At 40.3% G+C, this 26,443-nt stretch overlaps 1 protein-coding gene across 12 annotated transcripts in view; it reads right to left on the bottom strand.

Annotated features, from left to right (window-relative positions):
• Positions 1 to 26,443, bottom strand: part of DOCK10 (dedicator of cytokinesis 10) — a 237,318-nt gene that overhangs the window by 67,035 nt on the left and 143,840 nt on the right. For 6 of the 12 annotated variants that reach the window (XM_030575211.1, XM_030575212.1, XM_030575215.1 and 3 more), the window contains exons 13-25: positions 24,843 to 24,965; positions 23,020 to 23,102; positions 14,882 to 15,004; positions 13,664 to 13,765; positions 13,257 to 13,336; positions 10,163 to 10,350; positions 9,440 to 9,505; positions 7,833 to 7,925; positions 5,655 to 5,778; positions 5,351 to 5,472; positions 4,555 to 4,638; positions 3,929 to 4,021; positions 2,030 to 2,148 (exon numbers count right to left, since the gene is read on the bottom strand). In XM_030575211.1, coding sequence (XP_030431071.1) covers positions 2,030 to 2,148; positions 3,929 to 4,021; positions 4,555 to 4,638; positions 5,351 to 5,472; positions 5,655 to 5,778; positions 7,833 to 7,925; positions 9,440 to 9,505; positions 10,163 to 10,350; positions 13,257 to 13,336; positions 13,664 to 13,765; positions 14,882 to 15,004; positions 23,020 to 23,102; positions 24,843 to 24,965 — 1,400 coding nt within the window. The remainder of the gene's footprint in view (positions 1 to 2,029; positions 2,149 to 3,928; positions 4,022 to 4,554; positions 4,639 to 5,350; positions 5,473 to 5,654; positions 5,779 to 7,832; positions 7,926 to 9,439; positions 9,506 to 10,162; positions 10,351 to 13,256; positions 13,337 to 13,663; positions 13,766 to 14,881; positions 15,005 to 23,019; positions 23,103 to 24,842; positions 24,966 to 26,443) is intronic. The other 6 variants (XM_030575220.1, XM_030575216.1, XM_030575219.1 and 3 more) reach the window with 1 other exon arrangement.

Here is a 26,443-nt window from a genome sequence, read left to right as displayed (position 1 = left end):
AACACATAAAATACATTAACAACACTAATAAACCCAATGGGACTGTTGAGGATTGAGCTGTGTTTGTCTTCTGGTTACTACTCAGGCCTTTAATGGCTGGGGAAAAGCCAACAAAGAGGACTCTATGCAGTACAACTTTTCTTTTTCAGCCCATCCATTGGAAATTATTCTTTCCGACCCCCCATCGATTTCATGGTAAATAATAGAAATAAATATTTTATTTTAAACAAATATTTTAGTTGGACATTCCTGGAGGTCACAGACCCTTGGTAAGTCTCTCCAGCTGACTGTTAATTACTTGGATAATGCCTTCCCTGTTGTTCATTGTTACAGCATAAATGTTTTCATTGCAAACTGTCCAAAACGGAGTGACCTGACCAAAGGCAGATTTACAGTAAAACACAGGGCAGTTTGGTCCTGCCAGCTCCTGGGGCTCCTGCTGCAGTCTCCAACCCCACCAGCAGCCAAGCTCCCCCTCCCCATCTCCTCCCCCGAGTGTGTTGCTTTCCCGTCCCTCCCCCTCCCTCCCAGCACTTCCCCCGCCACCAAACAGCTATTTGCCAGTGCTTAGGTGGCTCCAGGAGGGAGGGAGAGGAGCAGGGCTGCAGCTTGCTCAGGGGAGGAGGTGGGGAAGAGGCGAGGTGGGACCTTGGGGAAGGGAGCGGAATCGGAGCAGGGCAGAGCAAAGGTGGGGCCCCCACACTCCCCCTACACATACCGCCCTCCCGCCCCTGCCGTGAGCCACTGAGGGCAGGGGGTTGGTAACACCCCCATGACCCCAGCCCACACCCCTAGCCCCCTGCCCTGACTTCTGCACCCCCCTCACATATCCCCAGCCCCCTGTCCTCCCTGACTCCTGCACCAACACCTACCCAGCCCCCTACACCCCATGCCCTGACTCCCGTACCCCCTACATCTCCACCCCCACCCCTCGCACAAAATGGGAGCTCCTGCACCCTCCTCCCATTCCTACCTGCATTCTTTGCACCAAATTGGAGCTGCCCCAGGTAAGCGCTCCACACCCCAACCTCCTGCCCCAACCCTGAACCCCCTCCTGCATCCAAACTCCTGGCCAGACCCTGTACCTGAATCCCCAGCCTGCTCGTGCACCATAACTCCCTCCCAGACCATCCACCCCTAGCCCTGATTCCTGCACCCACCTCACAACCCCACAGCCCCCTGCCCTCCCTGACTCCTGCAACCTCCCCACACCCTCTCCCCCTCCACACCCCCAACCCCCTGTCTTCTGCACTCAGCACATCCCCATCTCCCTGTCCACCCTGACTCCTGCACCCCCCCCCTCACACACACATCAAAAGCGCTTTACAATAGTTATCTAATGGCACAAACATTTTGAAGTGGTCTGTGGAAAAATAAGTTAGTCTACAAAAACAATCAAGGTACCGCACTTTATTTTCATTTATTTCCTATTACCTATAGGAGGAGGATGAAGAAAAAAAGAATGAAAAATGGGGGCTGGGGGAGAGATAATAATGTTCTTTTTCTTGGCTGGGTCCCGAGGAGGGCCCCCCCAAATGAAGCTGAGCACAGGGCCTCACTAACTCTAACTCTGCCACTGGACCTGACTCATCTATTTATAAACTTAATCCTACAAGGCACTGACCTCTTTCTTTGAGATGCTCAGCAGCCTCAACCCACAAGGAAGTCAGAGGGAATTGAGGACACTAAGCACCATTCCAGAAGGGCTCAGCACCTCAGAGAATTATACATTTTATAGCAAACCCCCTCTTTACCTGTTGGCTGCCAACTGATTTGAAACAGCAGTGAAAGCAATGTCTGCATAGGAACATTAAATTATGTGGTGTCATATCCTACATTAAGTTGCTTGACTTACTTGCAAAGCTCTGTGTTAGATCTAGGAGTCAGACATTTTAGAATAATGAGCTCATCTTCTATTAAAACCTAAACACCAAGTTCAGCCCTGGTTCACAACTAGACTCATGTCAACAGTCACACTCTGGATTGAATTTGGCCCTAATTTTAATATATAAAACCATTTTTTGGATACCTCGTCACAGCAGTGGTAACCTCATCCACGTCGTTTTGTACCAGAATCCAAAAGAGTTGATTCAGGATCACAGGAAGAAAATTCATAATTACATGGATCTTCTCAATTTTCAGTAAATTCTGTATCAGACACAAGGCAGAATAATGATAGATTACGGACATAAACCACAATCCACCAGGGCCTGAATTTCCATTCCATTATACTGGTTTCACCATCTGGTAATTGCAGAGAAGTAAGTGGAATTAAATCAGGGTAAGACAGTGGAGAATCATGCTCCATGTCACGATATTTTCTGAAGTATGAATTTGTTCCCTGAATTTTTATTCTTGGGTTTTTATATCTTCTGATTATTCTGTGATTATAAAGTAGAAACTACTGTCTGCCTTTTTTTTTTCAATGAAAAAGTAGAAAATAGATACCAATTGTGAAGGACTGAAGTTCTTATTTTTAAAGATTTTTTCCCCTAAATTTTTGAGAAAAAATTATACTGGGTTGAGACCTCATATGCTGTGTTTCATTTTGGATAAAATATTTGTGATCAAGTCAAAAATCACACTTATTAAAAACAGCGTTACACTCTAGACTGACTGGACAATGGCACTCCATTATCTTAACTGATAGAGCTAATTGAGTTATTCATTAAAAATAATATTGTTATGGATTTAGCTCTCTGATGTTCTGCAAATGCATTTGTGATTCGTAAATAAAAGCTGAAAGTTTGGGCAAATATTTTTCTGCTTATTGTTTGTTCATGAATTGTTCACTCTGAATATTTGTTATCTATTTAGGTTGTGCGATTGGTCACTCAGCTCTCGTGATTTTATTTCTGTTTCCTGATTGGATGATTAAAATATATTAAAGAGGCAGACAAAAAGCAGCAAATAATGAACAGTTCACTTCTAACATACTTTTCTGGCTGTGTAATCACTCATGCTAAAATTTGTGCACCTTTTGGGTATTCACAAACATTTCCCCCAATACCTAGTAGCTATCTGAATATACACAATTTATATAATAGAGAAAACTGAACCTAATGCTTTTATTCATGAAAATAGTCACAATTTTTAAATTCAATCAGGACTAATTGTTACTACATATAAAAAACAACAACAAAAACAAATCTCACTTTCAGAAACATCCATACACATTAAAAAAAAAAAAAAGACATCTTTAAATAGTTGTCCAGAGAAATGCCACAACTATTGGAAAGTTACAGAAAAATTATCTTTTACTAAGCAGCTTAATAAAATCAGCTTAATTGTGAAAATGGAGCAATGGGAGAAAAATACTCTTCACTTTAATCTCTAAATGTAGAAACTGCTATTAGATTTAGACGATCATCAAGGAAGTTAATATCCTCCGTAACTTGCCCTTCAGTATTCTAGCTCCTTCCTGCTCCACTCCAAATGACATATTTTAGGGTGAGCCCATGTGATTTGCCCACTGCCAAATGGATTAAGAATTCGTTGTAGGAGTGAGCATTCATACAAGAATGCAAACAGGAGTAAGATCCCCCGTATGAGGGTTACTTGTATCTTTGGTCCAGGCATGCAGGGGTATGTGGCACTGCATGCCTATTTCTTACCCCCAGCTCTCATGCAGGAAGGGGAGGGGAAGAAGTGGGCATGGAAAAAACAATTACTCTCTGGAGCAAGAGGGGAGCAGCAAGATAACTATGGCTCTCCAAGCTCCAACTCCTTCTCTGCATTGATCCTGGAGCAGCACAGCAACATGCCCTCCTTTATGGTGATCTGTGTCTTGGGACACAATCCAACCTATGGCAATTTAGAAACATAAGCAGGCCATGGGCTCACTTGGGAGGCAAATTCAGAGAACTAGAATTTGGCCCTTAAAATTTATTTACCTACATCAGCTTGTAACACTTTTAAATTATTTTACCTTACAGGACATGACAAAGCTTGAGGTAAGAGGCTGGGAGAGATCCATTTCTCTTTTTTGGCACTGCTGGAAAAAGGTATTCAGATATGGATCCTAAAATGGTAAACATATGCTAAAGTTAGTATCTATTTTAGCATGGACTGCAATTCAAATATTTGCTAACCATCTCAATGAATTGGTTATGGTGGTAAGAATCCAGGAACTTTACACTATACAGCACAAAGCATCACAGAATAAAAGGAATCAGATATGGAAAAGCCCAACAAGGATTAGACCACATAGTCCATTCATTTACCAGCAGAGAGTGTATTTCCTAGTGCTTTGTCCAGTCTTGTTTTAAGTGTCCTGAACAATGGGTTTTTCCCCTAATCTAACAGATCTCAACATCAGGATGTTTTTAAATTTCTAGTTACACCCTCCTGTATCATCCAAAATAATGCCTCTTTTTTCCTTAAAAGGGGTAATTATCACTCCTCTCTCCTTAGCCGTCCTACATTCAGATTATCTTTAATGTTAGATGAACAGATTCATACAAGATTTAAGATATATTAAGATCATTTGTCAGGTTTTTTCTAGCACACTTCTGATTAGGAGGTAAAGATATCTGAGAGAAAATGCAAACTTACCTGAGTATTTACAGTCGATACAACAAATGAAGACACTTTGAAAAGCAGCTTCCCACTGTCTACCCACTTAATGTCACTTCCACTCTGCAGTAAAAAATATTTTCTTCTTATTTCCACACTTGCAAACACCATAAGAGTACAAACATGTCAACACTGTTCAGTTCTGCATCACTTTTTGCTGCAGAGGATACTGTACTATTTTAAATATTCAAGTCTCAGTCACAATGGGAGGTCCCCCACTATCCTGTCAATACCACAAAGCAACAGACTAGATCCAGAGGCCTACTCAACTCTCTCTGTATTGCTCAGTTAGTACAAAGGGAGAGGAAACTGCCCGTAACTCTCCTGTTGAGGATTCTTAACTGGGCACAGCACAAGGGTCAGTGGGGAATCCTGGGCACTATGCCAAGGATCATGGGACTTGTGCTAGTCAGACTTTATAGGGACCCCAGCTAAAACTGTATAAAAAAAAATATCACTTCACCATTCTCCCTTCAGCAGTTGGGAAGAATTTATGATTTATACATGCACTTCCAGTCAGGTGGGATACCTCCTTTTCCCAGCACACCACTGGAAGAGGCATAATTTGCCCCCGATCTGTTGGTACACATATTAACTTAAAAATTGAATGCTATACATATAAACACACTAAGCAGTATGGTCCAGTTTATCGTTTACACAATGGCTCCTTTACATTGCCAGCAAGGCATAAATGAGAAGCTGGCCCTATCGTTTTAATCACGCATACTTCAATCTCTCTATTCCTTTTGAATTATATATAAATATTACTTAATACCTTTCCACTTGCAGGATCTTGAAGGCTTAAGTAACTGGGAGGCAAACTGGTTGTCACTGGAATGTTATGTTCTTGAGAAGCTAACTGGGCATCTTTCAGTAAAGGAAGCCAAGCATATCCAACTGCACACAAGAGCAAATCAATATGACATTTATGAGTATAAGATCTTTGGTTCACAGGATAATAGTAAATAATAGCCATAAACAGAAATTCTGAAATCCTGAGATGAACATATATCACTATAAATATAATGCAGACAAGCATTAGCAAAGGAATTATTTGAAAGTAATTCTACTGCAGGTACCTGGTGTTTCCAGAGCCTCTTTCTTTTTGGCATTAGCTTTTGCATTTATGTCACAGGTGACATGATAAAATGAAAACAGAATGTGGTGTTTCTTATGGAGTTGAGTGGGAAGCTCAATTTTCACCTGAAATGTAAAAGGTTACACCTCTCTTTAGTTTAAAGGGAATCAACCAGGAGTAAGAGATGGGCTCTAAAGGATAAATCTCTCTTTCTATATATCTCTAATTAAAGCTGGCCTTTTGACTGGCAAATTGATTCTTTGTGTGTTGCTCTTTTTAGTGGTGTAACAGCTGTTCTTTTAAAGAAATCATTGAGAGGCACCATTTAAACTGGTTTTTCTTCTCTTTCCTTTGAGCGAATAGTTGTGTTTCTAATGAAATGGCACAGAATTGAAAACTGAAGAACCCTGTTCAAACAGGCTGCTTAGAACCAATCATCCCTACAGCATCAGACTCAACACTGACCCTAACCAGGAGTCACCATTCTTTCTTTCTCTATCATTCTTCCTTTAACAGGAGAGTGAGTCAGCCTGAATACCCTTTAAGTTAAAAATACTAATGATATGTCATCATAATTCATTTTATAATAAAGAGTGAAGGTGAACAAGTTGATGTGAAAATAAAAACTTTTATTTATGATCTCAGATGAGTCATACATCCCATAGGCCACAATAAGAAAAACTAATCCATTATTCTCTAATCTGTACAAAGTCAAGGTGGGCTGTTATTTATCTATTGAAAGACATGGGAAAAATACACTGAAAAGTGTTACGGTGCTGACTAATGGACAAGAGCCCTTATGCACAGTAGTTATGAAGTAATGCTGTACCTAAACTAATCCTGCAGTTAAGGTAAGAGTTAGGAATTGGGTCGGGACTATTTATGATGTTATATCAGGTTAAGGGGGGGGAAGAGCATATATTATAAACATAGCAGTGAAATGAGCATTTAATGCAGCTTAAACAATTTCTTCAGATGCTGCACTAGAGTCTTTTAGATACTGTACTAAATGTGTTATTGTCAGGGTCAATACTGTGCAGTTGGCCTACCCAAATCAATTTCTGTTAGGTGGTGAAGTCTGAACTCAATACTTCATTCATGTTGGAAAAAAACTCACTGTAATATGGAGGGCTTGCACAAGGCCCTCTGAACCAATTGGGGCCAGATTTTCAGAAGTGCTGAGTACCCTCAACTCCAGTTGAAGTCAATAGGTGCTCAGAATCTCTGAAAATCAGGCCCCCTTAAGCTCTTAATGTGGAACTTCAATGGATACTCTGTATTTGGAGGAATTCCATCCATTGGGCCTGACCTGTGCTCTTTACTCAGGCTAAATTTCACTGAAATTAATGGAAACTTTTGCCAATTAAGAGCACAGGACTAAGCCAATTGTTTGGAAAATGCTGAATGATTACTGACTCTGCTGTCTGCAGTATTACCAATATTAGTATACATTGAAACCATAAGTGCAAAGTCTAGAAGAGCAACAATCCTTAGTGTTTTTGACAGCACACTAACAACCAACTCAAGGCTATGGAGCACTCTGGATTGGTTAGGGTGAAATTCAATTCGCCTGCATAAAGCATGAGGAATCAGGCTTTACGTTGGTGAAGTGTCCATTTGCAGGCAAAGGAGTTGAGGCAGCTACTACTATCCCCCACCAATTGAGGGTATGGACTGCATTACATCCTGCAAAACTGTTGCTATGCTTGTGGGGAGCCACAGCCACTTCATGTGTGATGAAGCCATGTGGTGTGTTCAGGCCACTGGATCCACAAAAATACTCCACTGCATTGTTTAAATGGTATGGATGGCCTTGAGCTGGGTCTGGGCATCATGCATGAATTTCACCTCTAAATAATATTGTAATGAAAATGTTAAACAGAGCTAAAGTTAGATCATGGCCTTTGATACAGGCAAACACATTAGAGACCAAGACTGATCATTACTAAGTCTGTACACAAAAGACTTTACAGAAAGACTGATCATTATGATGTGTTCAGAGAAATGGTGAGATTTTATTTCATGCTGTGCACTTATTTCAGTGAGTAAAAATCTTTCTATCTAATGAAATGCTCACTCACCTGGATATATGACATTTATAGCAGGCAGGTGATTTTTTTTTTCATTTCTATGCCTTTAATTAAATGCATATTGTCTAGTCAGTGAAGAATGGACTGACCTCATCATAGAAATCAGGATTCTGTGAATGATGTAGCACTGCTGTGTAGGCTGCTGTGGTAAATAATGGTCCGCCAGGCTTCCCATAAATACACTGTTAAAATATAATACTTCAGTTCAGTTGTCAAGAAATGCTGATAATACTAATATAGCCATAGCTCAAAAGGGGTTTACAAAAATGTCTTTCCTTTATATGGACTCATCCAACACAATTCAACTCCAAAGCTTTACTGGGGTCTCTAGGCACAACAATAACTCCCTGCATTGGCAGAATCAGGGTATTTAATAGGTCCTTTCTAATTCTAGTCTCTATGATTCTTGATTAGCTTATTTTATGTATGGGAAAACTGAGGTGCAGGTTCTCCCACTTTTGCACCGTATTCATTGAACAACTCTGTATACCACAAAATTAGTTTGGAAATCTAACATAGATAATCTTAGTTTTTTAATGCCATTTTAATGCATCATACCTCAACATGCACAATCTACGTGTTGCTGTTCATTAAGTGAGCCATGCAGATGTGACGACCACCAGCTTGGCTATATGCTGAAGGCTGAACAGGGGACCTCCAGAGTGAAAAGTCAGAGTTGCTACAGCTCTGTAGCTTTGTAGCTGGGGGCGGAACCAAGTCATTTCCATCACAGATGGGGACTTGTAACACACACCTACCAGTGGGTTACACACAAACATAAGGATAGTAGAACTAGCCCTGCAGCCTTTGCAGAGGCAAAACCACCATATAAATCAGAAGAAGTTCTGTTTGCATCAGGACTGCAGGTTCAGGCTCAACAGACCATATCTACCAGTACTTTGCTTAAAATGAAAGGAAGAACATGTGACAAATATGTAAACAACAAATTGGGCTGTTCTATTTAGGGTTACCAGATGTCCCCATTTTATAGGGACAGTCCTGATATTTGAGGCTTTGTCTTATATAGGATCCTATTACCCCCCACCCCTGTCCCGATTTTTCACACTTGCTGTCTGGTCACCCTAGTTCTATTGTATCTAATCTACTATGTCTAGGGGAGGATTTTCAGTGGCAGTTATGCTCCTTTGTCACTTAGGCGCTTTTGAAAATCCCACCTTTTAATTTTAAGTAGCTCATCATGATGATAAATAAGGCCTGGATTTTCAGATTTAGACCTAGGCACCTGAATCCACAATTAGATATCTACACCCTAATTTTCATGACTGGTGCTCCCAAGTGCTAAGACGATACATATGTACATATATACATACAAACAAAATCTGTGTCCTATGCTGCCTATATTGAAAACACTGTATTGTTTTCCTAAGACTGTTTCCAGGTATAGTATAGGCACAGTGACACATTTTAATTCAAAACATACTGTATAGGATGGCAGTGCCCTTTTCTTGAAAGTAGCCATCTTTTGCAAGTTTTTTTTTTTTGCCTAATCCTTGAATTAGCAGGGTTGACACTTCCAGCTGATAGAGTTAATAACTGGTATTAAAAAGAATTGTTATGGAAACTTAAAAGAATACATTACAATAGTCACACTTTAAATGGTCCTGATTAGAATACTTTCAATTGCTGGGTTTCATATGAAACCTCTTTTAACACATTGTACTTTGTCTTTGCTCACCTTCATTGGCTTGGCTCCTCCTTCATCTGAACTTTTAACTTCAATACACACTGTTATGTTCCGTGCCTGCAATAGTGATGCATTAAAAGTGTAAATAGACATTGTTAGCACATCAAAATACATACAAACTAAGATGTGTGAAATATAACAGGTTCTACTTAAAATCTGGAGAACACTATGGATGATAAGTCATATCTTAAATACTTGCAGCTCCCCCCAAAACTTACTGGAAATAAATGTGTAAAAAGGAGAAGAACTTGCAGGCACCAGACTAGGCTGCAAATGCATTGTGCAAAGGTAGAGCATAAAGGGATCAGTATTTAGCCCTGTCTTGAGTTTAATTCATATTCAATCAGTATGAATATGCATATAGCTCTCAAGGTTCATTTAAGAGAGGATCATCTGTATACATATTTACATTAAAATATAATATTTCCCTAGAATAATGCCCAAAAAGCAATTATTGTTGTACATCCTCTTTGAAATGTCTTCACAGCATGAAAAGTTCCTTTAATCTGTAAAATCACTTCCAGGAAATTCTTACTGTGCTTAAAGGTTCCATAAAGAATTAAGTTAGTTCAGTAATTTAGGATCCTATTCTGCCTCCCTTTAGCTATGATGAGTAGTTCTACTGATTTAAGTGAGACCACTCATGGATTGAGGGACAACTCAATCTGATTTAAGGGTGGCGAAATCAGACCCCTAAATTGTTGCTTACAATACCTTGCTGAAGCATTTTTGGCTATCGTACTTGAGATGTTTTGGATAGACGTATATTTGGTTCTTATACACTCTATAAGGTCGGGAATATTTTGTTGATTCTTGTATAAATTCTTCCACTTCCACCGTAGGTTGATGCTCCTCTGTATTATAAAATGGCTTGATTGGGATAAAAGATGATGTCACACAATCTTCAAAAAAATAAAATAAAAAAACAATCAGAAAATGAAATTGTCATTTTATAAATACACTAATAATAAGTATGTAGCATGTAATATCCAATACTGAGACACAAAGGGCCAAATTCTATCCCCTTTTACACCAGTGTAAATCAATAGTAATTGCACTGATTTACATTTAAGTTAAATACAGCACTGAATAACCTTTGAATAGACAGTATCCAAGACAAAGCATAGACTGTCATTCCAACTCTTATAATTTCAGCAAAATTATAGCTCTAAATGCAATGGAAGTGTCATTAAAATAGATTGTTTCTAATGGAGTTAACATCTCTATTTAGCCCATTTTTTTCATTTACTTTTTAAAGTTCATCTGCTATCTAAAGGGCAGCCAATGAAATCAAGAGATACATTACTTAGAACTAGATTTAATACATCAGAGAATCAGAGCATCTGAATTCAGTTCAAGAGATAGATGATGAACGTAAGTCTGCTGTCACTGAGATGTCAGAAAAGCACACATTGGTATTCCAATGTATGCTACTAAATCAGCAACAAGCTCGATCTCAGTAGGGAAATATTCATGGCTGTCTGAACTGCACAAGTCCGAAGAGGACAGAGACACTGATTTCTTTTCCAAAGAAAAGCAACTTGAGGTTCAACCCTGCAAACTCTAGACCTAACCAAGAGGTAGTCAGATCATGAAAGCAAGCTCTCCCTGCCTCTTTTACATTCTAACTCTCTGCCTTGCTCCCTTCAGAACCTCCACAATGAGGAGTCATGCCACCATCAGGCTGGAATAAAACTTCTATGGGACTACTGAGTAACAGCAAGATGTGAAGGCTGTTTCTCTGATCAGTTACTATATTTTCTTTTTAACAAACTTAAAGGGTTCAGCCTTTCCTCCAGCCAATTTCTCATGCTTGCTCCCAGTCATTTTCATTCATAGCTGTCAGGTGTATTCCTGAAATAAGCTAGAAAATGCCATTCATGGAAACCTTTTTTTTTTTTTACCTCCTAATCAATACTAGTAGTGTTGAAGGTGAATAGCTGAATTACATTCCCTTAGTACTGACCAGCCAATATGGGCCAATGGCTACCATAAGTGGCTCTTTATCTGATTTATTCTCATTAGCTCCATGAAGTTGGTCACTTTAGCTGAACCCAAGAATCCATCCATCAGCTAATGAAAAATTCAATGGTCACACTCGGGCTTTTGAGGGTTCTTTCCCAAATTACTAACATTCCATCATCCTGGAAGACTCTGATCCCAGGATAAGATGTCTTGGCCTGCATAGTAGAGTCCAGTAATTTTTCCATGAGCACTTGGCTGGACAGAGTCCAGGCACTCTGCTTTGGAGAACGGGATACATTATTGCTCTACTGGCTCCAAATGATTAGCCCCACTGGATTAGCAGCAGTGATAGGTATATTTCTGATTGAAACAAGCCATATATAAGATAAGAGTAAAAGGAGGATAATTGATATTGCCAGCTCCCACAGACTTTCAATTATTTTCATAGGCACTGACACTGGGGGTGCTCTGGAGCTAAAGCACCCACGGAGAAAAAAAAAAGTGGATGCTCAGCATCCAGCAGCCACAGTTGTTCGGTGGTACCAATGATCAGTTGTTTGGTGGCTGGGGGAGGTGCTCAGGGGAGGGTGGAGAGCTGTGAGTGGCAGGTGGGAGCCTCAGGGGAGGAATTGGAGCAGAGGGTGAGAAGAGGCAGAGTGAGGGTGGAGCCTCGAGGGAGGGGGCAGAGTTGGGGCAGAGCAGAGGTAGAGTACCCCTGGGGAAAAAATAACTTCCACATGCACTTTGAAAAACCCAATATCAAAAGTGAATATGGAGTTAGGCAACAACAAATCACAGAAACCTGTGTGAAAGAGGGCGTTTTGCCTAGAGTGATATTTGCAACAAAATGGGGAACTTTTCCTTAATTTTATTAAAAAAAATACCTTTGACATTTTTGTGAAATTATTTTGTAGTTAAACTTTATGTGAAAATTTCTCAAAATTGATGCACATATAAAATGCTAAGTATAAATTAAAACATATATAATTAGAGAGAAGTGCTTTACACATCCTTTAAAAATCTTACCTCCCTACTTATTATGCCTCAGCTAGTCTGGTGTTCTAGTGACTGTATCATAACAGAATGACTGGCTGCTAATTTCATTCCTCACTAAAGCTTGGCAAATATTTTTAACAAATTGTTTTTTCACTGAATTGCATTTTTCAGGGTCCGAATTTATTAGCTAAATTCATGTCAAACTTGATGAATAGTTTTGTTTGGGAAAACAAAATCAAAAGACATGGATCTTTAATTTCAATAGTGTTTTGAGTTTAAATTTAGCCTTAAAAAGTGAGCGAAAAAAGGTAAAACACATCCAAAATGCTCCAATAGAAACAAAAAACTCAGAAAAAGAAAATTAAGTCAGCCAAACCATTTTGGTAGGTACTGAGCTTTTTTCAAGAGTGGGCCACGGAGAGAGGTGGCCCTTGAAGTAGAAAGAGAAAAAATGAAATAAATTTGGGTTTGGAGACTCAGCATAACTGCAATAACAACACTTCCTACAGGGGCTGATCCAAAATCCACGAAAGTCAATTAGAGTCTTTCAATTTACGTCAGTGCACTTTGAATCAGGCCCCTTCACATGCACAGGCTGTGACTCATCAAATGAACACATGCTCTTTCTACAATACAAAATAGGTTACTTCAAGGCATAGAAAAAGATGAAGAAGAGTTTAACATGCATTGGTTAAAAAAGAATCAAAACAAACCCCCAAAATAATTAAAAACTAAAAATTACAGTTCCTTCTTTCCTGTCTACCAGAACTGTGACAAAGCAACAATTAATTTTAAATGCTCACATTAAATTTTATAAACCCGGAATAATTATAAAATTGAATCATACTTGGGTGTTCCAAAGGGAAACAATTTACTGCAATGTCTAGGTTGCCAGGTATGGTCTGTATTTTGCTAATCTTCTCTGCTCTGCAATGACAGAAATGAAAACATTTTAGGAAGCTGGTGTAGAGAATGCAAGAGAGGATGCAATTTCTGAATTAAGAGAGCAATATGAAATGAAATATCACCAGTCATTTAAATCACGAAATAGTGAAAGGTAAACCGTATTTAACAGAGCTACCAAACTGTGTAAGAAAAACAAGTGCATTACTTTCCTAATAAAATTAAAATGGGTTAATAGATATGAAATCAAAATAACACTTTGATTAATAGAAAATCTTACTTCCTCCTAATTCCTACTTGCAAAATAGTTTCATATGCTCCCACAAAACCCTCAGCCCATATTCTCCCTACCGTCTCCTCAGCCAAGGGTGACTGGACTCCAGCAGATCCAAACCCAGGAGTGCAGAAGTGAGAAGTGTTGCTTCATTCCTGCCTTCTCTTTGGAAGTACTTCCTTGGGGATTTTGTGGGGAGAGGGATTCATGGGAAAGGAAGGAGTCATATGGAAGAGAGTCATGAAGGACCCATGGACTTTTGCATGTGAATTAGTGAAGACCTCATCAGCATTAACTTACTGCTTTTCAATTAGCTTACTGCTCTACAATTTGAAACATGCCCCCCTTTAATAGGAATTCTGAGAACATTCACTTGTGGGGAGCTTAGGGCATTCTGGCTCCTGCAGCAGACAGATTGAAAAGGGACAGAGGCACAGGCATTGTGTCTGCATGGATGCCCTGAGGATGCCAAAGTGGTCTTGCTCTTCTCTAAAAAAGGAGATGCTTCAGACAAGCTGATTAATGCATCTATGGCCAACACTTTAGCTTACTGGGGATGTCAGTGAATGTATTGCCATATAATCACAACTATGAGGATTAAGGACCTGATCCAAAGCCTACTGAAGACAATGGGAGTCCTTCCATTGACTTCAATCAGCACTGGATCAGGTCCTAAAAATTTTTCCTATAAATGGAATTGTGACGTTTTATCAAATTAATGTGCTTTTTGTGGGTTGTTTTTGGGACCTGAGGCAACAGGAAGATATTCCTGGCCTGATTCTCTTGTCACTCACACTGGTGTGAATATATTGACTTCAGTGGAATTAATTCTGATTTACACTTGCATGAGAGGAGAACCAGCCAAATGACCATTTCATAATTCACGTACTGGCAATCGTTTGAGAAAACAGATGCTCCCAATGTCCACTATACGGGTTGCCGTGGAGTTCCCAGTTATAAACAATAGGGAGGGATGGGAGAGACATTAAAGGGTTATTTTCATTTTCATGTATATTTCTCCTTTTCTCACAGTGTGTTCTTGCTTGTTCCTCCACCTGCACTTTCCCTAATGGACACTTATTCCATGAATCACTATCTTTTAGTTCTAATAATGTGTACTAATGTCAAATGCCTTTCCAATTATCCTGGAAAGCTCGGCAGATAATGGACTAATGTGAAAAACATGCATTCGATATGGCTATTTTGGCACACTCGCCAAAGCGAACAAGAACACTAATGAAAATAGCATTATAATCTTAGGCCTCTCCCAAGCTGACCTCAGACCCATTCCTTACCTTCTGTATTCTGCTATTAATTTAATCAAATCTTCAGTTGAAATCTTGCTACTTTCTTGCCTGAACAAAGGTGAAAATCGGGAGTCTCTGTCAACATTTCCCTGATTATCCTTAAACACTGGTCTACAAAGAGAAAAAACAACATATCTTTGATGACAGCCAGGCATGCTTAGTCATATTACTTGAGAATTTTCAATTCACACATAATTGTTCATCACTGATGACATAGTATGAATTTCTGTGCAAATGTCAAAGGGAATAGACAGTTAAAATTGCTCTCCGTGGCATATACTTCAAAGCAAACATGCTATTCTTAGTTCCTGTTAGGGGATATAGTTGAATCATACTTGGGTGTTCCAAAGGGACACAATTTATTTATGTATGAAGGCCCCAGTCCTGCAAAGATTTAGACATACATTTAATTTTATGCAATGTGAATAGTTCTACTGACTTCAATAAGATTACTCACAGTGCACAAAGTTCACAGATTCACAGGGACCATTCTGATAATTTATTTTGACCACATGCAAAAGATGGACCAGCGAATTTCACCAAGTCATTCATATATCAAGCCTATAACTTTTGGCTGAGCTAGTGCATATCTTTTAGAAAGACATCCAATCTTGATTTTAAAGAATAAGTGATAGGGAATTCATCACACGCCAAGGTAAATAGCTCCAATGGTTAATTGTCTTGACTGTAAAAACAAACACGCAAACAACCAAGCACCCAAACCGAAAAAGCACACTCACGTTATTTCCCCTCTGAATTTGTAAAGCTTCAGCTCTCAGCCATTGGCTCTGCTTATGATAAAACAAGCATGTCTGTAAGATTTTGCAGGAGTAGGGACATAGAATGTAACTTCTTTGGGGGCAGAGACCTCGAGCCAGATTTTCCAGCCCATTAAATCTGCTTTGCACCTCTCCAGAATCACAAGGGTAGATTTAAACTGGTGTAACTTGTTTCAATACATGTTTGAAGAATTCTAACTACAATTTGAGTTATATAAACAATAACCAATTTTAAAATGCTAGCTAGAAACAATGGAGATTAAATGGAAAAAGGGATATCATATTATAATTAAGAAAAATACATATGAGCTTTTGATCACACAGGAAATCACTCTCAGGTATTTCCACTTCTGCTCACTGCCACTTTCAGGATTTAATTAAGGCCTTGGCTACACTGGCGCTTTACAGCGCTGCAACTTTCTCGCTCAGGGGTGTGAAAAAACACTGTCCCCCCCGAGCGCTGCAAGATACAGTGCTGTAAAGCGCCAGTGTAAACAGTGCCGCAGCGCTGGGAGCGTGGCTCCCAGAGCTGCAAGCTAAACCCCATCAGGATGTGGAGTACGTGCAGTGCTGGGAGAGCTCTCTCCCAGCACTGGCACTGCGACCACACTCGCACTTCAAAGCGCTGCCGTGGCAGCACTGCTGCGGCAGCGCTTTGAAGTTTCAAGTGTAGCCATACCCTAAGACATTCCAGTGTCCTTTGAATTGCCCAAAGGTTCAAACACTCTGGCTGGATTGGATATTATAGTAGCTGTGTAATTAAAGAACATTGGCTTCAACTGTATCATGAAAAAAAATTGCTTAAGAAAAGTAAAATGCTTTTGACACAAGGGCTACTCCACAAACCATGTAGTCAGTCTTTTGTCTTCCCTAATTTACATCTCTGTTATACTGCCAGTGAAAAGAGAATTGATGTCAGTAGGAAATATTGCTAGATAACAAATAACAGTGTAAACTCCGAGGAGAAGATTCTACTGATAAGGACAAATGTACAATGTCATAACTCATGTAGCTGTGGTAGAGGGACCAACATTAAATTTCTCCATAACTACAGGGAAGTAACCTAACTCTATTTTATCAAATGCTTTTAGCATTGTTTATATGCTCCAAAGCCTTGGGTCTCCGGATTATCAGGAGAGATGTACAAAATAGCCAATAAGTAGCCTCCATGTGCCACTAGAATTTGTTGAGTGCCTGCAGAGTCACCGTGGGTTGGGGGAAGATTCCTCTCCTTCTGTTCCCCATGCATTCAGTTACTCTAGCACAGTGGATCTCAACCAGGGTACACGTACCCCTGGGGACACACAGAGGTCTTCTGGAGGTACATCAACTCATCTAGCTATTTGCCTAGTTTTATAACAGGCTACAGAAAAAGCACAAGCAAAGTCAGTACAAACTAAAAGACAATGACTTGTTTATACTGCTCTATATACTATACACTGAAATGTAAGTACAATATTTTTATTCCAATTGATTTATTTTATAATTATATGGTAAAAATGAGAAAGTAAGCACACCTTTGTATTTTTAGGTCTGATTTTGTAAGCAAGTAGTTTTTAAGTGAGGTGAAACCTGGGATACACAAGACAAATCAGACTCCTGAAAGGGGTACAGAAGTCTGGAAAGGTTGAGAGCCACTGTTCTAGCAACTGGGGCCTTAAAAAGCATCCAGGCTAGAAGAGTAAGAAGATGTCAGTCCAAACATACTGATGGACTTTCACTGCAGATTAAAAGAAAAGGCATGTAAGTAGTTCAAACAAAATATAAATATATCGATATAAACAGGTAACTGTTGTGGAATTAGATGTTGCACCTTTACACAGAGTTTCAGGGTATTGAGAAGCTCTCATTGTTATGCACAGCCAGTTGTAACCAAACACAGAATAAAGCAGATTTCGTGCAAGCCCTATGTGATCACTGAACACCACAACTGCATGAAAACTACCCATGTGAATGAACAAAATAGGCAACTGTGTATGCAAATAGATTCTTACATCAGCAATCAAGTACTTGCAATAAACCTCTTTACAGCCTATTTTGCTACTATTCATATTGTGTGTGTGCAGTTAGAAAATTTGGTCACCTTTAGACAAGTTATAATGGGGCTTATGACTATACATTGAGAAGAGAATTATGTGGCTTTTTGCTTGCCAGATCATACTGGTATCTCGGTTATAAGGGCTTAATAAAAGCTGAAGAATTGCTTTTGGAGCAAGCATTATGTATATTACAGCTCTAGTTAACTAACTTCAGTCTTAAACTTTGCTAGACGGATTTATTTTATGAGGCACATTTGCGAGTGAGAGAGTCCCTAATCATAGAAAGTAATCTAAAGGTATTTCAGAATGACAGCTGACATTCAACAAAATTTGAGTTAACTCAAAGAAAGGGATGGATCATAAAACTCTCATAAAATTCAGGAATTTAGCATTTGAATAATAATTTATTGACTCTCTACTGATCATTGCTTGTGTACTAGAAGTCTCCTTTATGGAAAAGTCCTAGATAACTAAAAATGAATTAAAACTTTAATATTGTTCTATACAAAATACTCTGAAAATCAATAGCATTTAATAAATAATGAGATCCTTTGTTAACTTTTTAAACATTTCTATATAATTTTTTAGTATGGATTTCATTAGCTATTACATTGTAATTATACTGGTTCTGCAGGTTAAAATATCTGCAGAAAGGTCATAATTGAATATTAAACTTGGTTTGCCATTTCTTAAGGGCTGGCTAAGATACTGTGGAGGGATGACAGGTTTCAGAGCAACAGCCGTGTTAGTCTGTATCCGCAAAATGAACAGGAGTACTTGTGGCACCTTAGAGACTAACAAATTTATTTGAGCATAAGCTTTCATGGTCTGCTCCAGGCATGCATCAGTTCCATCTGATCAAGTGGGCAGTAGCCCATGAAAGCTTATGCGCAAATAAATTAGTTAGTCTCTAAGGTGCCACAAGTACTCCTGTTCTTATTGTGGAGGGATGGCTCACCTGTGTGGTCAGAGATACAGGACCAGCTCCTCAACTGGTATAAGTCAGCATAGTTTCATTAGTTTCAGAGCAGCTATGCCAGTTTATACCAGCTGAGAATCTGGTCCCAAACCTTGCAAGGTGTTAAGAGATTCACACTATGGGATCTCATATAAGAAATCTGTGTAGGTAGCGGGGTTGGAAGCAAAAATTAATCGGAGTGAGTAAAGTTTCCTCACATCTATTAAATAGAGACCAGACATACATCTACAAATCTTGGCAGGTTTGGTAGGAATATGAGAATGGAAGGCTGATGTATCACACTGTAATTCTAATGTATAGTGTAATTACAGTCACCTGCAAAAATCTACAGTGCACCTAATGAGACCAATGCCAGAGAGAAATCCTGGCACAAACCTGAGTCAGCAACCTGAAGGCTGTGTACAATTCTGTTATTACATGAAGTAATCAGAGTTCCATTTGCACAAATGACAACATAACACATATGCAATTGTCATATTTTGGATGAGTGGATGCATATGTAAAAATCACACTGTGGCCATCTGTAATTGCTTTAAATTATAATAACTCAAAAGGGAAAATTTCCACAATAAAGTGGGAGCACAGTTAATGCCAGAAAATAAATAAGCGGAAAATACATTTTCAACCCAAGATTTTTGCAATTTATCATAGTCAAAACACTTTGTGTGGTGTGATGTGTCTCTTGTGGAAATATCTATTTTCAAGCTACAAAATTAGAAATAGATTTTACTGGATCAAATTCTTTGTTATATCAGTGTTTGTTACACTTCATTGTTCTTATACCACTGTGAGGCTAGAGTATGCTAACAGATTTACTCTGGATTTATACTGGCATAAATGCGAGCAGAACGTGACCTAATGAATCAGATTCATCCCTGGCATAACACCAGTGCTGTCAATGTGTTTATGAATGTAGTGAACTTGGACTAATGTGTTTCTGCTACACTGTGTCATCTGCCATCTTCTCATTAATCATTGAGAAGTTTAAGAAGAGCCAATAATTAGACCACAGCATATTTCACAGTGGAAAAGAAGTCTGTAGTTTCGAGACTACAAAGTGAGATGGCCAGAGCACTGTCATTCCTGGAGTAGACCAAGATTAGAAACTGTATTGAGATTCTTCATTGATAAAAACACTGAGTGAGGGCAGGCTGAATGTGACTCGGGTCCAGATCCTTATAGGTATTTAGATGCCTATCTCCCTCTTTAGTCACTTAACTCCATCATTTAGGCACCACTGACATTTTCAAAGCAGCCTTCAGCTACCACCTAAGTCCTGTAGGTACCTAAGTTTCTCCAAGTTAGCATTTGGAAAACCACTTGGAAAACCACCTAAGTGCAGATGTTGTCCCACAGCTAATGAGCAGCTTGGAACTTTAAAACAAACCAAAGACTTGGAAGCCCTACAGTAGGGTTCTCAAATTAAGCAGGGGAGCACCTATCTCACCTGTGGGTCCTGTTCCTGTAGGTGTGGTCAGACCATGCCTAACACGTGTGAGCTGCCAGCCCCCTCATAAGGAGGGCCAGAGGCAGGCAACCAATAGGTGGAGGGGCAGCAGACTGCCTTATTGATCAAAAGACATCTGGGGGGCAAAGGGAAACACAGAGAGAACACAGGAGAGATATCGAGCATCAGCAGCAGTGAGACATGCTTTTGGTTGCTAGGGCATGGACTACCTAAGTGGCTGACCTGACTTAGATGCCTAATTCCAGGAGAGGGTTTGTGGCTGAGGATCCTGAGGCACTTAAGCCCCCTCTCCTGAGTCTGCAAATTAACTACCTGATCCAGAAAGGTGCCAAGAGATTTCACATCCCTTAGCTCGATGGGAGTGAGGGTTTAGGGATGCTGATGAAGGGCTCGATCGTGTCTGCTAGGTTCTGGCCCACAATGGGGTTATTGCTGAGTAGTGTTGTTCTGGTGGGAGTTCTTGATCGAGGCACCATACTTCTCAAGCTAACCAATGCATTGGAGCAATGCAGTCCCTGCACATGTTCCCCCCTGTGACCAGCCAGCTCTGCCTCTGCCCCTGCCCCTCCCCAGGCCTGCAGTGAGTAGTCCCTGTGCAAAGAAACGTCACTTTCTTCTCCTGCCACACTAGTGGAACAGCAGCAGGAATGATCTAGGCAGGAGAGAGTTAATAAAAAAAACACCTAGGTTTGGCTCCTAGCCTGCATATAGTTCCATTGTACCTTCCCTTATATGCTGAAATTGTTCTGCCAAACCAATGGACAACTGTTCATGTAATTTTGATGAATGGTCCTTTAGCTATATAAAGCTGATCAATATTGATGTGCATCCTTGAACTGGGTACAGTACAGCAGAACAAATTATCTTCCTTTTCCTTGAACAAGTAAACTCCTCTCCTTACTTTATTGGAGATCAACCAAACTATCTGCCAATAAAAATATAAATGAGTGCTTCTAATAGCTCTGCTTTGTTGTTCTTCTGCCTCCCTCCATACCTCTATAATTATAGAGTCACCACCTCCATCTGCCCTGGAGGTGGCAACAGTGCCCTCTTGGTGCTCCACAGCTCCAAGTCAGATAGGAGTACACCAATTCCATACCCATCATGTGCATTACAACTACCCCTGATTATCATCGACAGTCCCTCAACTAGAAAGCTGTCAAGTGTGTGTGTGGGACGCTGCTGCTGCTCCCCAACTGCTTCTGTACCGCCTCCATTTAGTGCCCCACCATTTCTGAAACACAGCAGCAGGGCAGGAGTTATAGAAGAAAAGTGCTTCTACCTCTAGCAGACCTTGCTCCTTTGACCAAGGTTCCATTCCCCACTTGGTGCATATACTACAAACACAATGAGGAGCAGTGGTTGAGGTGCTACTGGACCCCACTGAGCAGTGCTCTCTGGGCAGAGAAAAACTGAGAAGTAGGACAAAGTTGAGGAGGAGAGACCAAAACAGAAAAGGAGGAAGAAAGGAATCAAAGAAAAATAGAGACGGAGGCGAGGGAGAACAATACAGGAAGGGAGAAAACCAAGGTAGAAGGCAGGAATCCAGGTGTCACAAGGTGACTGGCCCTTTAAGGGGAGATGTGGCCAGCCCTACCTCTGGGAGCAGATCCTAGAAAGGCACTGAGAATGGTACTGTCAGGGAGTCAGCTTGAGTACTGAGTGCTCTAACACAGGGACAGAAAGACTCTTAAAGCCCAGAAAGAGGCTAAGAACAGGGCCCAGAGGATGGGCTGAAGAGAAGCTGCTGAAGGGAAAAAGAACCTTTTTGTTTGTTGGGATCTTTCAATTGGACTTTTATTACCCTAGAAAGGGTTAAGTTTTGTTTGTGACTTGGCTGGAGGGCTAAGCAACATCTCCAGCACAGGCCTGTCGAAAGCGGAGGAGAAGCATGTGGGAGAAGGAAACAGACAGAAAACATCTGCAGTGCCACACTTGTCCAGCAAGGGGGTACTCCAGGACCAGCATGCCCCCATGACACCTGGGAAGAGGAGAAGGCAACAAAGAAAGCAGGGAGAAGTCCCAAAGAAGAGATGTGGAAGTGAGAGAGAGAGAGTAGAATGCACAGATGTACTATAGAAAGAAAAGGGTCAGGAAGCAACCAGGAGAAGAGGTAGAGGTCATGGGGTGAGGGTTATCAGAGAGGGAACACAACAATAAACACATTGTTGCCATTAATCATTACTGCAAAGATAAACTAAATAAACCTGCAGCTTTCTAATGCCTACTGATAATGCTAACAATGCAAGTGCTTCCAGGACATTCTCCCCCTCTACCACCAGCAAGGCATAGGCATTGGGGTTACTGGGAGCCTGTGCAACCCCTAGATCTTTGGCCAATGTTTCTCAAAACTCCACAGGTGTAATCATAGGACCACAGTTCCAATCTTGGGTACCTACATATAGGCTCTTAAATCTGTATTTAGGCTCCTATAGCAGGAATTCAATTCCCATTTCAGAGAAGAATTAGCTTTGTAAAAGTCTCCTGAAAGAATTTTAACTTTCAAACCTCTCTTAGAATATTTAGCACAAAATTGCTCAGAGTGGGGCTGCTTCTGCATTATTGTCATAAATTGACATTGTTCTCGATGCTTTCTAGCAACTTCAGCATGTGTATGAGTGATAGATGCTACCACAATGATATTTAATGGGAAAGTGACTGTAATTCATTTATGTAAATAAAGGGAAATGGGACAAAACAGAATTGATTAAAGCCACCAGGGTCAGCCAGGGACATGGATGAAGTAGAAAGTATTAGTTTGAAGCTGAAAATGTGGCTCATAATAAAAGTACATGAATCCAAGAGCAGGGTGAGCTGTAAGATGTTGTTAGAAATGTTATATAAAAATAATCAATACATACCTCATTGACCAAGCAAATGGCATACGGTATTTCCCCAGCTTGCTGCAGAACTGTTTGTTGGATTTTAACACTTTTTGAGCACACTAGGTAAAGAAAAATAAATACCATTAGTACTGTCATCGCAGTTTTTGTTCTTAGAAAACAGGCTTATTGCAAGTTGAAACAAAGGTGCCTTATGCATATCGGAAATGCAATTTAGGTGGTGTTTATCTGAAGGGTTAACAAAATCAGACCAGCGTGGTGGAGCATCATCACAGGAGAAGTTTACTAGGGAAAAATTGCACTCTGATGGAGGTCCGCAAGGGGTGGCACTGGGCATGGGAGGAGGTGAGAACAGGGTAACCAGGGATGCATTGTATGAGTACATCATCTGAGCAACCTCTGCTGGGGGGGTCTATCATGCAGCCCTTTAAGAAATTTTGTCTTCCCTTCCCTCTGGTGGAAGCCACTGGGAAAGGGAAGAAGTGGAAATACTACATGTTCTTCCTGCAAATTAATCCTTTCCATGGTACCAGAGCGCTCTTGTTTAAATTAACTAAATGGAAGATTGATATTCTGGGTCTCAGAGCTGGGATATCCTAGTGCAGCCAGCAGATGTCAACCTGGATTCTGCCATGCTTTATAAATTTGTGCAATCCCACTAAAATCAATGGGGTTTCATGGGGCCGAAGTCAAGGCAGAATTTAGCCCTTCAGTGTCCGAAAAGCACTTTGAGAGCATGTAAATTCAATTAGCGGATCAACCATAGAGTTTAAAATTGTACAGGCAGACCAACAGAGGAAATTTTTTTGCTGAAATAGTTAAAAAAAAATACATGTCAGGAAAACATGTACAATGGCAGGTACCTTTAGGCATTTACAATTTCAATCCCTCTCCCCCAGTTCATTGAAATTAAATTTTCTGAAACCTATAAAGTAGGGACCTCAAATCTGCTGTGGCACTCTGTGCAACACACTCATGTCCTAATCATTATGTAGAGTCAACATATCAGAGTGGGTGAATGTCTCCTTGGCATACAGAGCCCTTCTTAAACCCTTGTGAGAAGGAAGGGCAAGTGTGAACTGGCCACACAGAGTATGTCTACATTACAGCAGGGAGGTATGCCAGGACCATAATGTCCACACTGCTATTTTTAGAGGCTTGGTGCCAACTGACCTCTCAGATGCAGTGTAGACATACACCAAGAAGCCTCTGCACGCCATGTGCACCATGGGGGTAGGCTGTACATCTGCCTACTTGGGACTGTAGTGGGAGACTAGCTGGGATCCGGTGTCCCAAAATTACTTTATAATGGAAGCAGTCATCATTTTAGCCCATTGCAACATTGGCAACGTAGTCATGTTGACTCCCTTTAGATTGGAGCGTGTGGATGGCTGGACCCAAACACCCACCTAATTCCCGCCTCAAGGGGTAGTTACTTATGCTTTGTATGGGGCTGGGGGCAGTGAATTTCACTCCGCTAGAGTAACACCAGCACAAGTAATACATAACAAATGGATTCATAGATTATAATCACATGATCTTTCATCTATAATACGGGTTTACCAACTCAGTTCTACTGCCAGATGTCTTGATGCAAACTACATCTACTATATTAAGGTTATTCCTGCATTACATGTTTAAGAGATTCATCTTACTTCCGTTGAAGTCAACAGGAATATCGCTACTGACTTCAATAGGAGCGGATCTTAAGTGAGTTTGTACAATTAAGCATCCATAAACTGGTAAGCCTTGCAAATATAGTGTGCAGTGTTTTCCACCAACAGGAACACTCACATTTACATGAACAATCAAAGAGGCAATTTATGTTTATATTGCGTTACCTTATAAGAGTCTGGATTCTTAATGTAAGGTTCAGCACTGCTGGCAATATTTCCCATGAGCACCTTTTCTATTCTTGCCACCAAAACAATCTCAGAATGGGGGTTACTTATGGAGAAAAGAGCCTATAAATAAGAGAGAATATAGTTAATAAGCATATAACAATTCTGTAACAAGTGGAGACATTATCAATGCCCCCAGTTGGTGGAAAGGAAGTTCCTGTTTGAGCCTAAGTGAACCTAAAAGGATTCTGTGTTGGTGGATCTTGCACTTTCTTCTAGTCCCCTTAATGGGGATGTTACACTAACAGACTCACCAGGACTTCACTTCCTTAGGCCTACTTAGGTTTATTTGTTTGGACTCACAGGGCCAAATACAGAAATGATGTGTAAATGTTAGCTCTTTTACACAAACTGAAACCATTTATGGATCATTAGTCCCCCTTAGAGTTACTCACATACATATGTTCTTACACAGTTCAAAGCAACCACAGAGTCACATCACAATGAACAGTAAACACAACACACAGGAGTCACTGGCCAGCAATCTTCCTCCTCATTTTGCAGTCTTCACACAGAAGTGTGCCATGCTGCATCTCATCTAGTCAACCACCTCGTCAAACCAACTTGCCACGAGTGCCCTCTGCCCCTCGCACCTGGCACCAATCCCTGCAAAATGTATCTGGCCCATTCATATGTCCCACAACTCAAATTTTCTTTGTCTGATCATCTTGATGCTACCCAGTATCCCTCCAGTTATGCAGTAAATTTGGGCGATCACCTCCTCATTAGTTGTCTGAGAGGTATAGCTAATGCTCAGCAATCATCTGCAGTATTCCAATAATAAGGAAGAAAGCCTCTTAATGTTCTGGCTCCTTAGTGTTGATGTGTCAAATGCATAAAGTGAGATGCTGAAGACAAGAGACTGCAGTAATTTCATTTTGCACTTCATGGTAATACATTTGCTTCTCCAAATGTGGCTGCGTGTCACTAGGGCAGCAGGAGCGACTTCAATTTTATGTCAGACCTCTGAGTGATGTTCAGCATCCTTTGTGGTCAAGCTACCCAGGTATTTGAAGTGCTCAACACACTCCAATGTCTCCTCAAATCTGGGTAGAAATATCTTCAACTTTTTGACAGACGTAGTTGTCACCACCGTATTTGTCTTTCCATGTAATATCTTCAGACCTAACAGTCTCTGCTTCCATCTCTACTCTTTCTAGCAATGTTTGAACCTCTTCTTCTGATGATCCAATCTGGTCAACATCATCAGCAAAGCATAAATGACTAATTTTTCATCCACCAATGAGTACATCATCCTGTAGGTTTCCATCAGTGGCTCTTAAAATTTCTTATAGATAACTATTGAAGAGGGTTGGTTATAGCATGCAGGCTTATCTGACACCTATCTTCAAGTCACTGAGTGGATGGAAGCAGCACTAAGGAAGTCTAACTGAATTTAAGGGGAAGTCTAATGTCTCACTTTTGAATTTCTTTGGAATCCCAGAAAGGGCTCATGTTGACTGGTTATCTGTTCTGTGATTTGTACATATATGTAAGAGGAGAATATTGAATATGATATTAGAGTGAAATATTTTCATTAC

The sequence above is a fragment of the Gopherus evgoodei genome, chromosome 9, assembly GCF_007399415.2.
Source record: "Gopherus evgoodei ecotype Sinaloan lineage chromosome 9, rGopEvg1_v1.p, whole genome shotgun sequence".
NCBI lineage: Eukaryota > Metazoa > Chordata > Testudines > Testudinidae > Gopherus > Gopherus evgoodei.
Note: the sequence above shows the minus strand (reverse complement) of the source record. Positions and strands in the feature narration are given on the sequence as shown.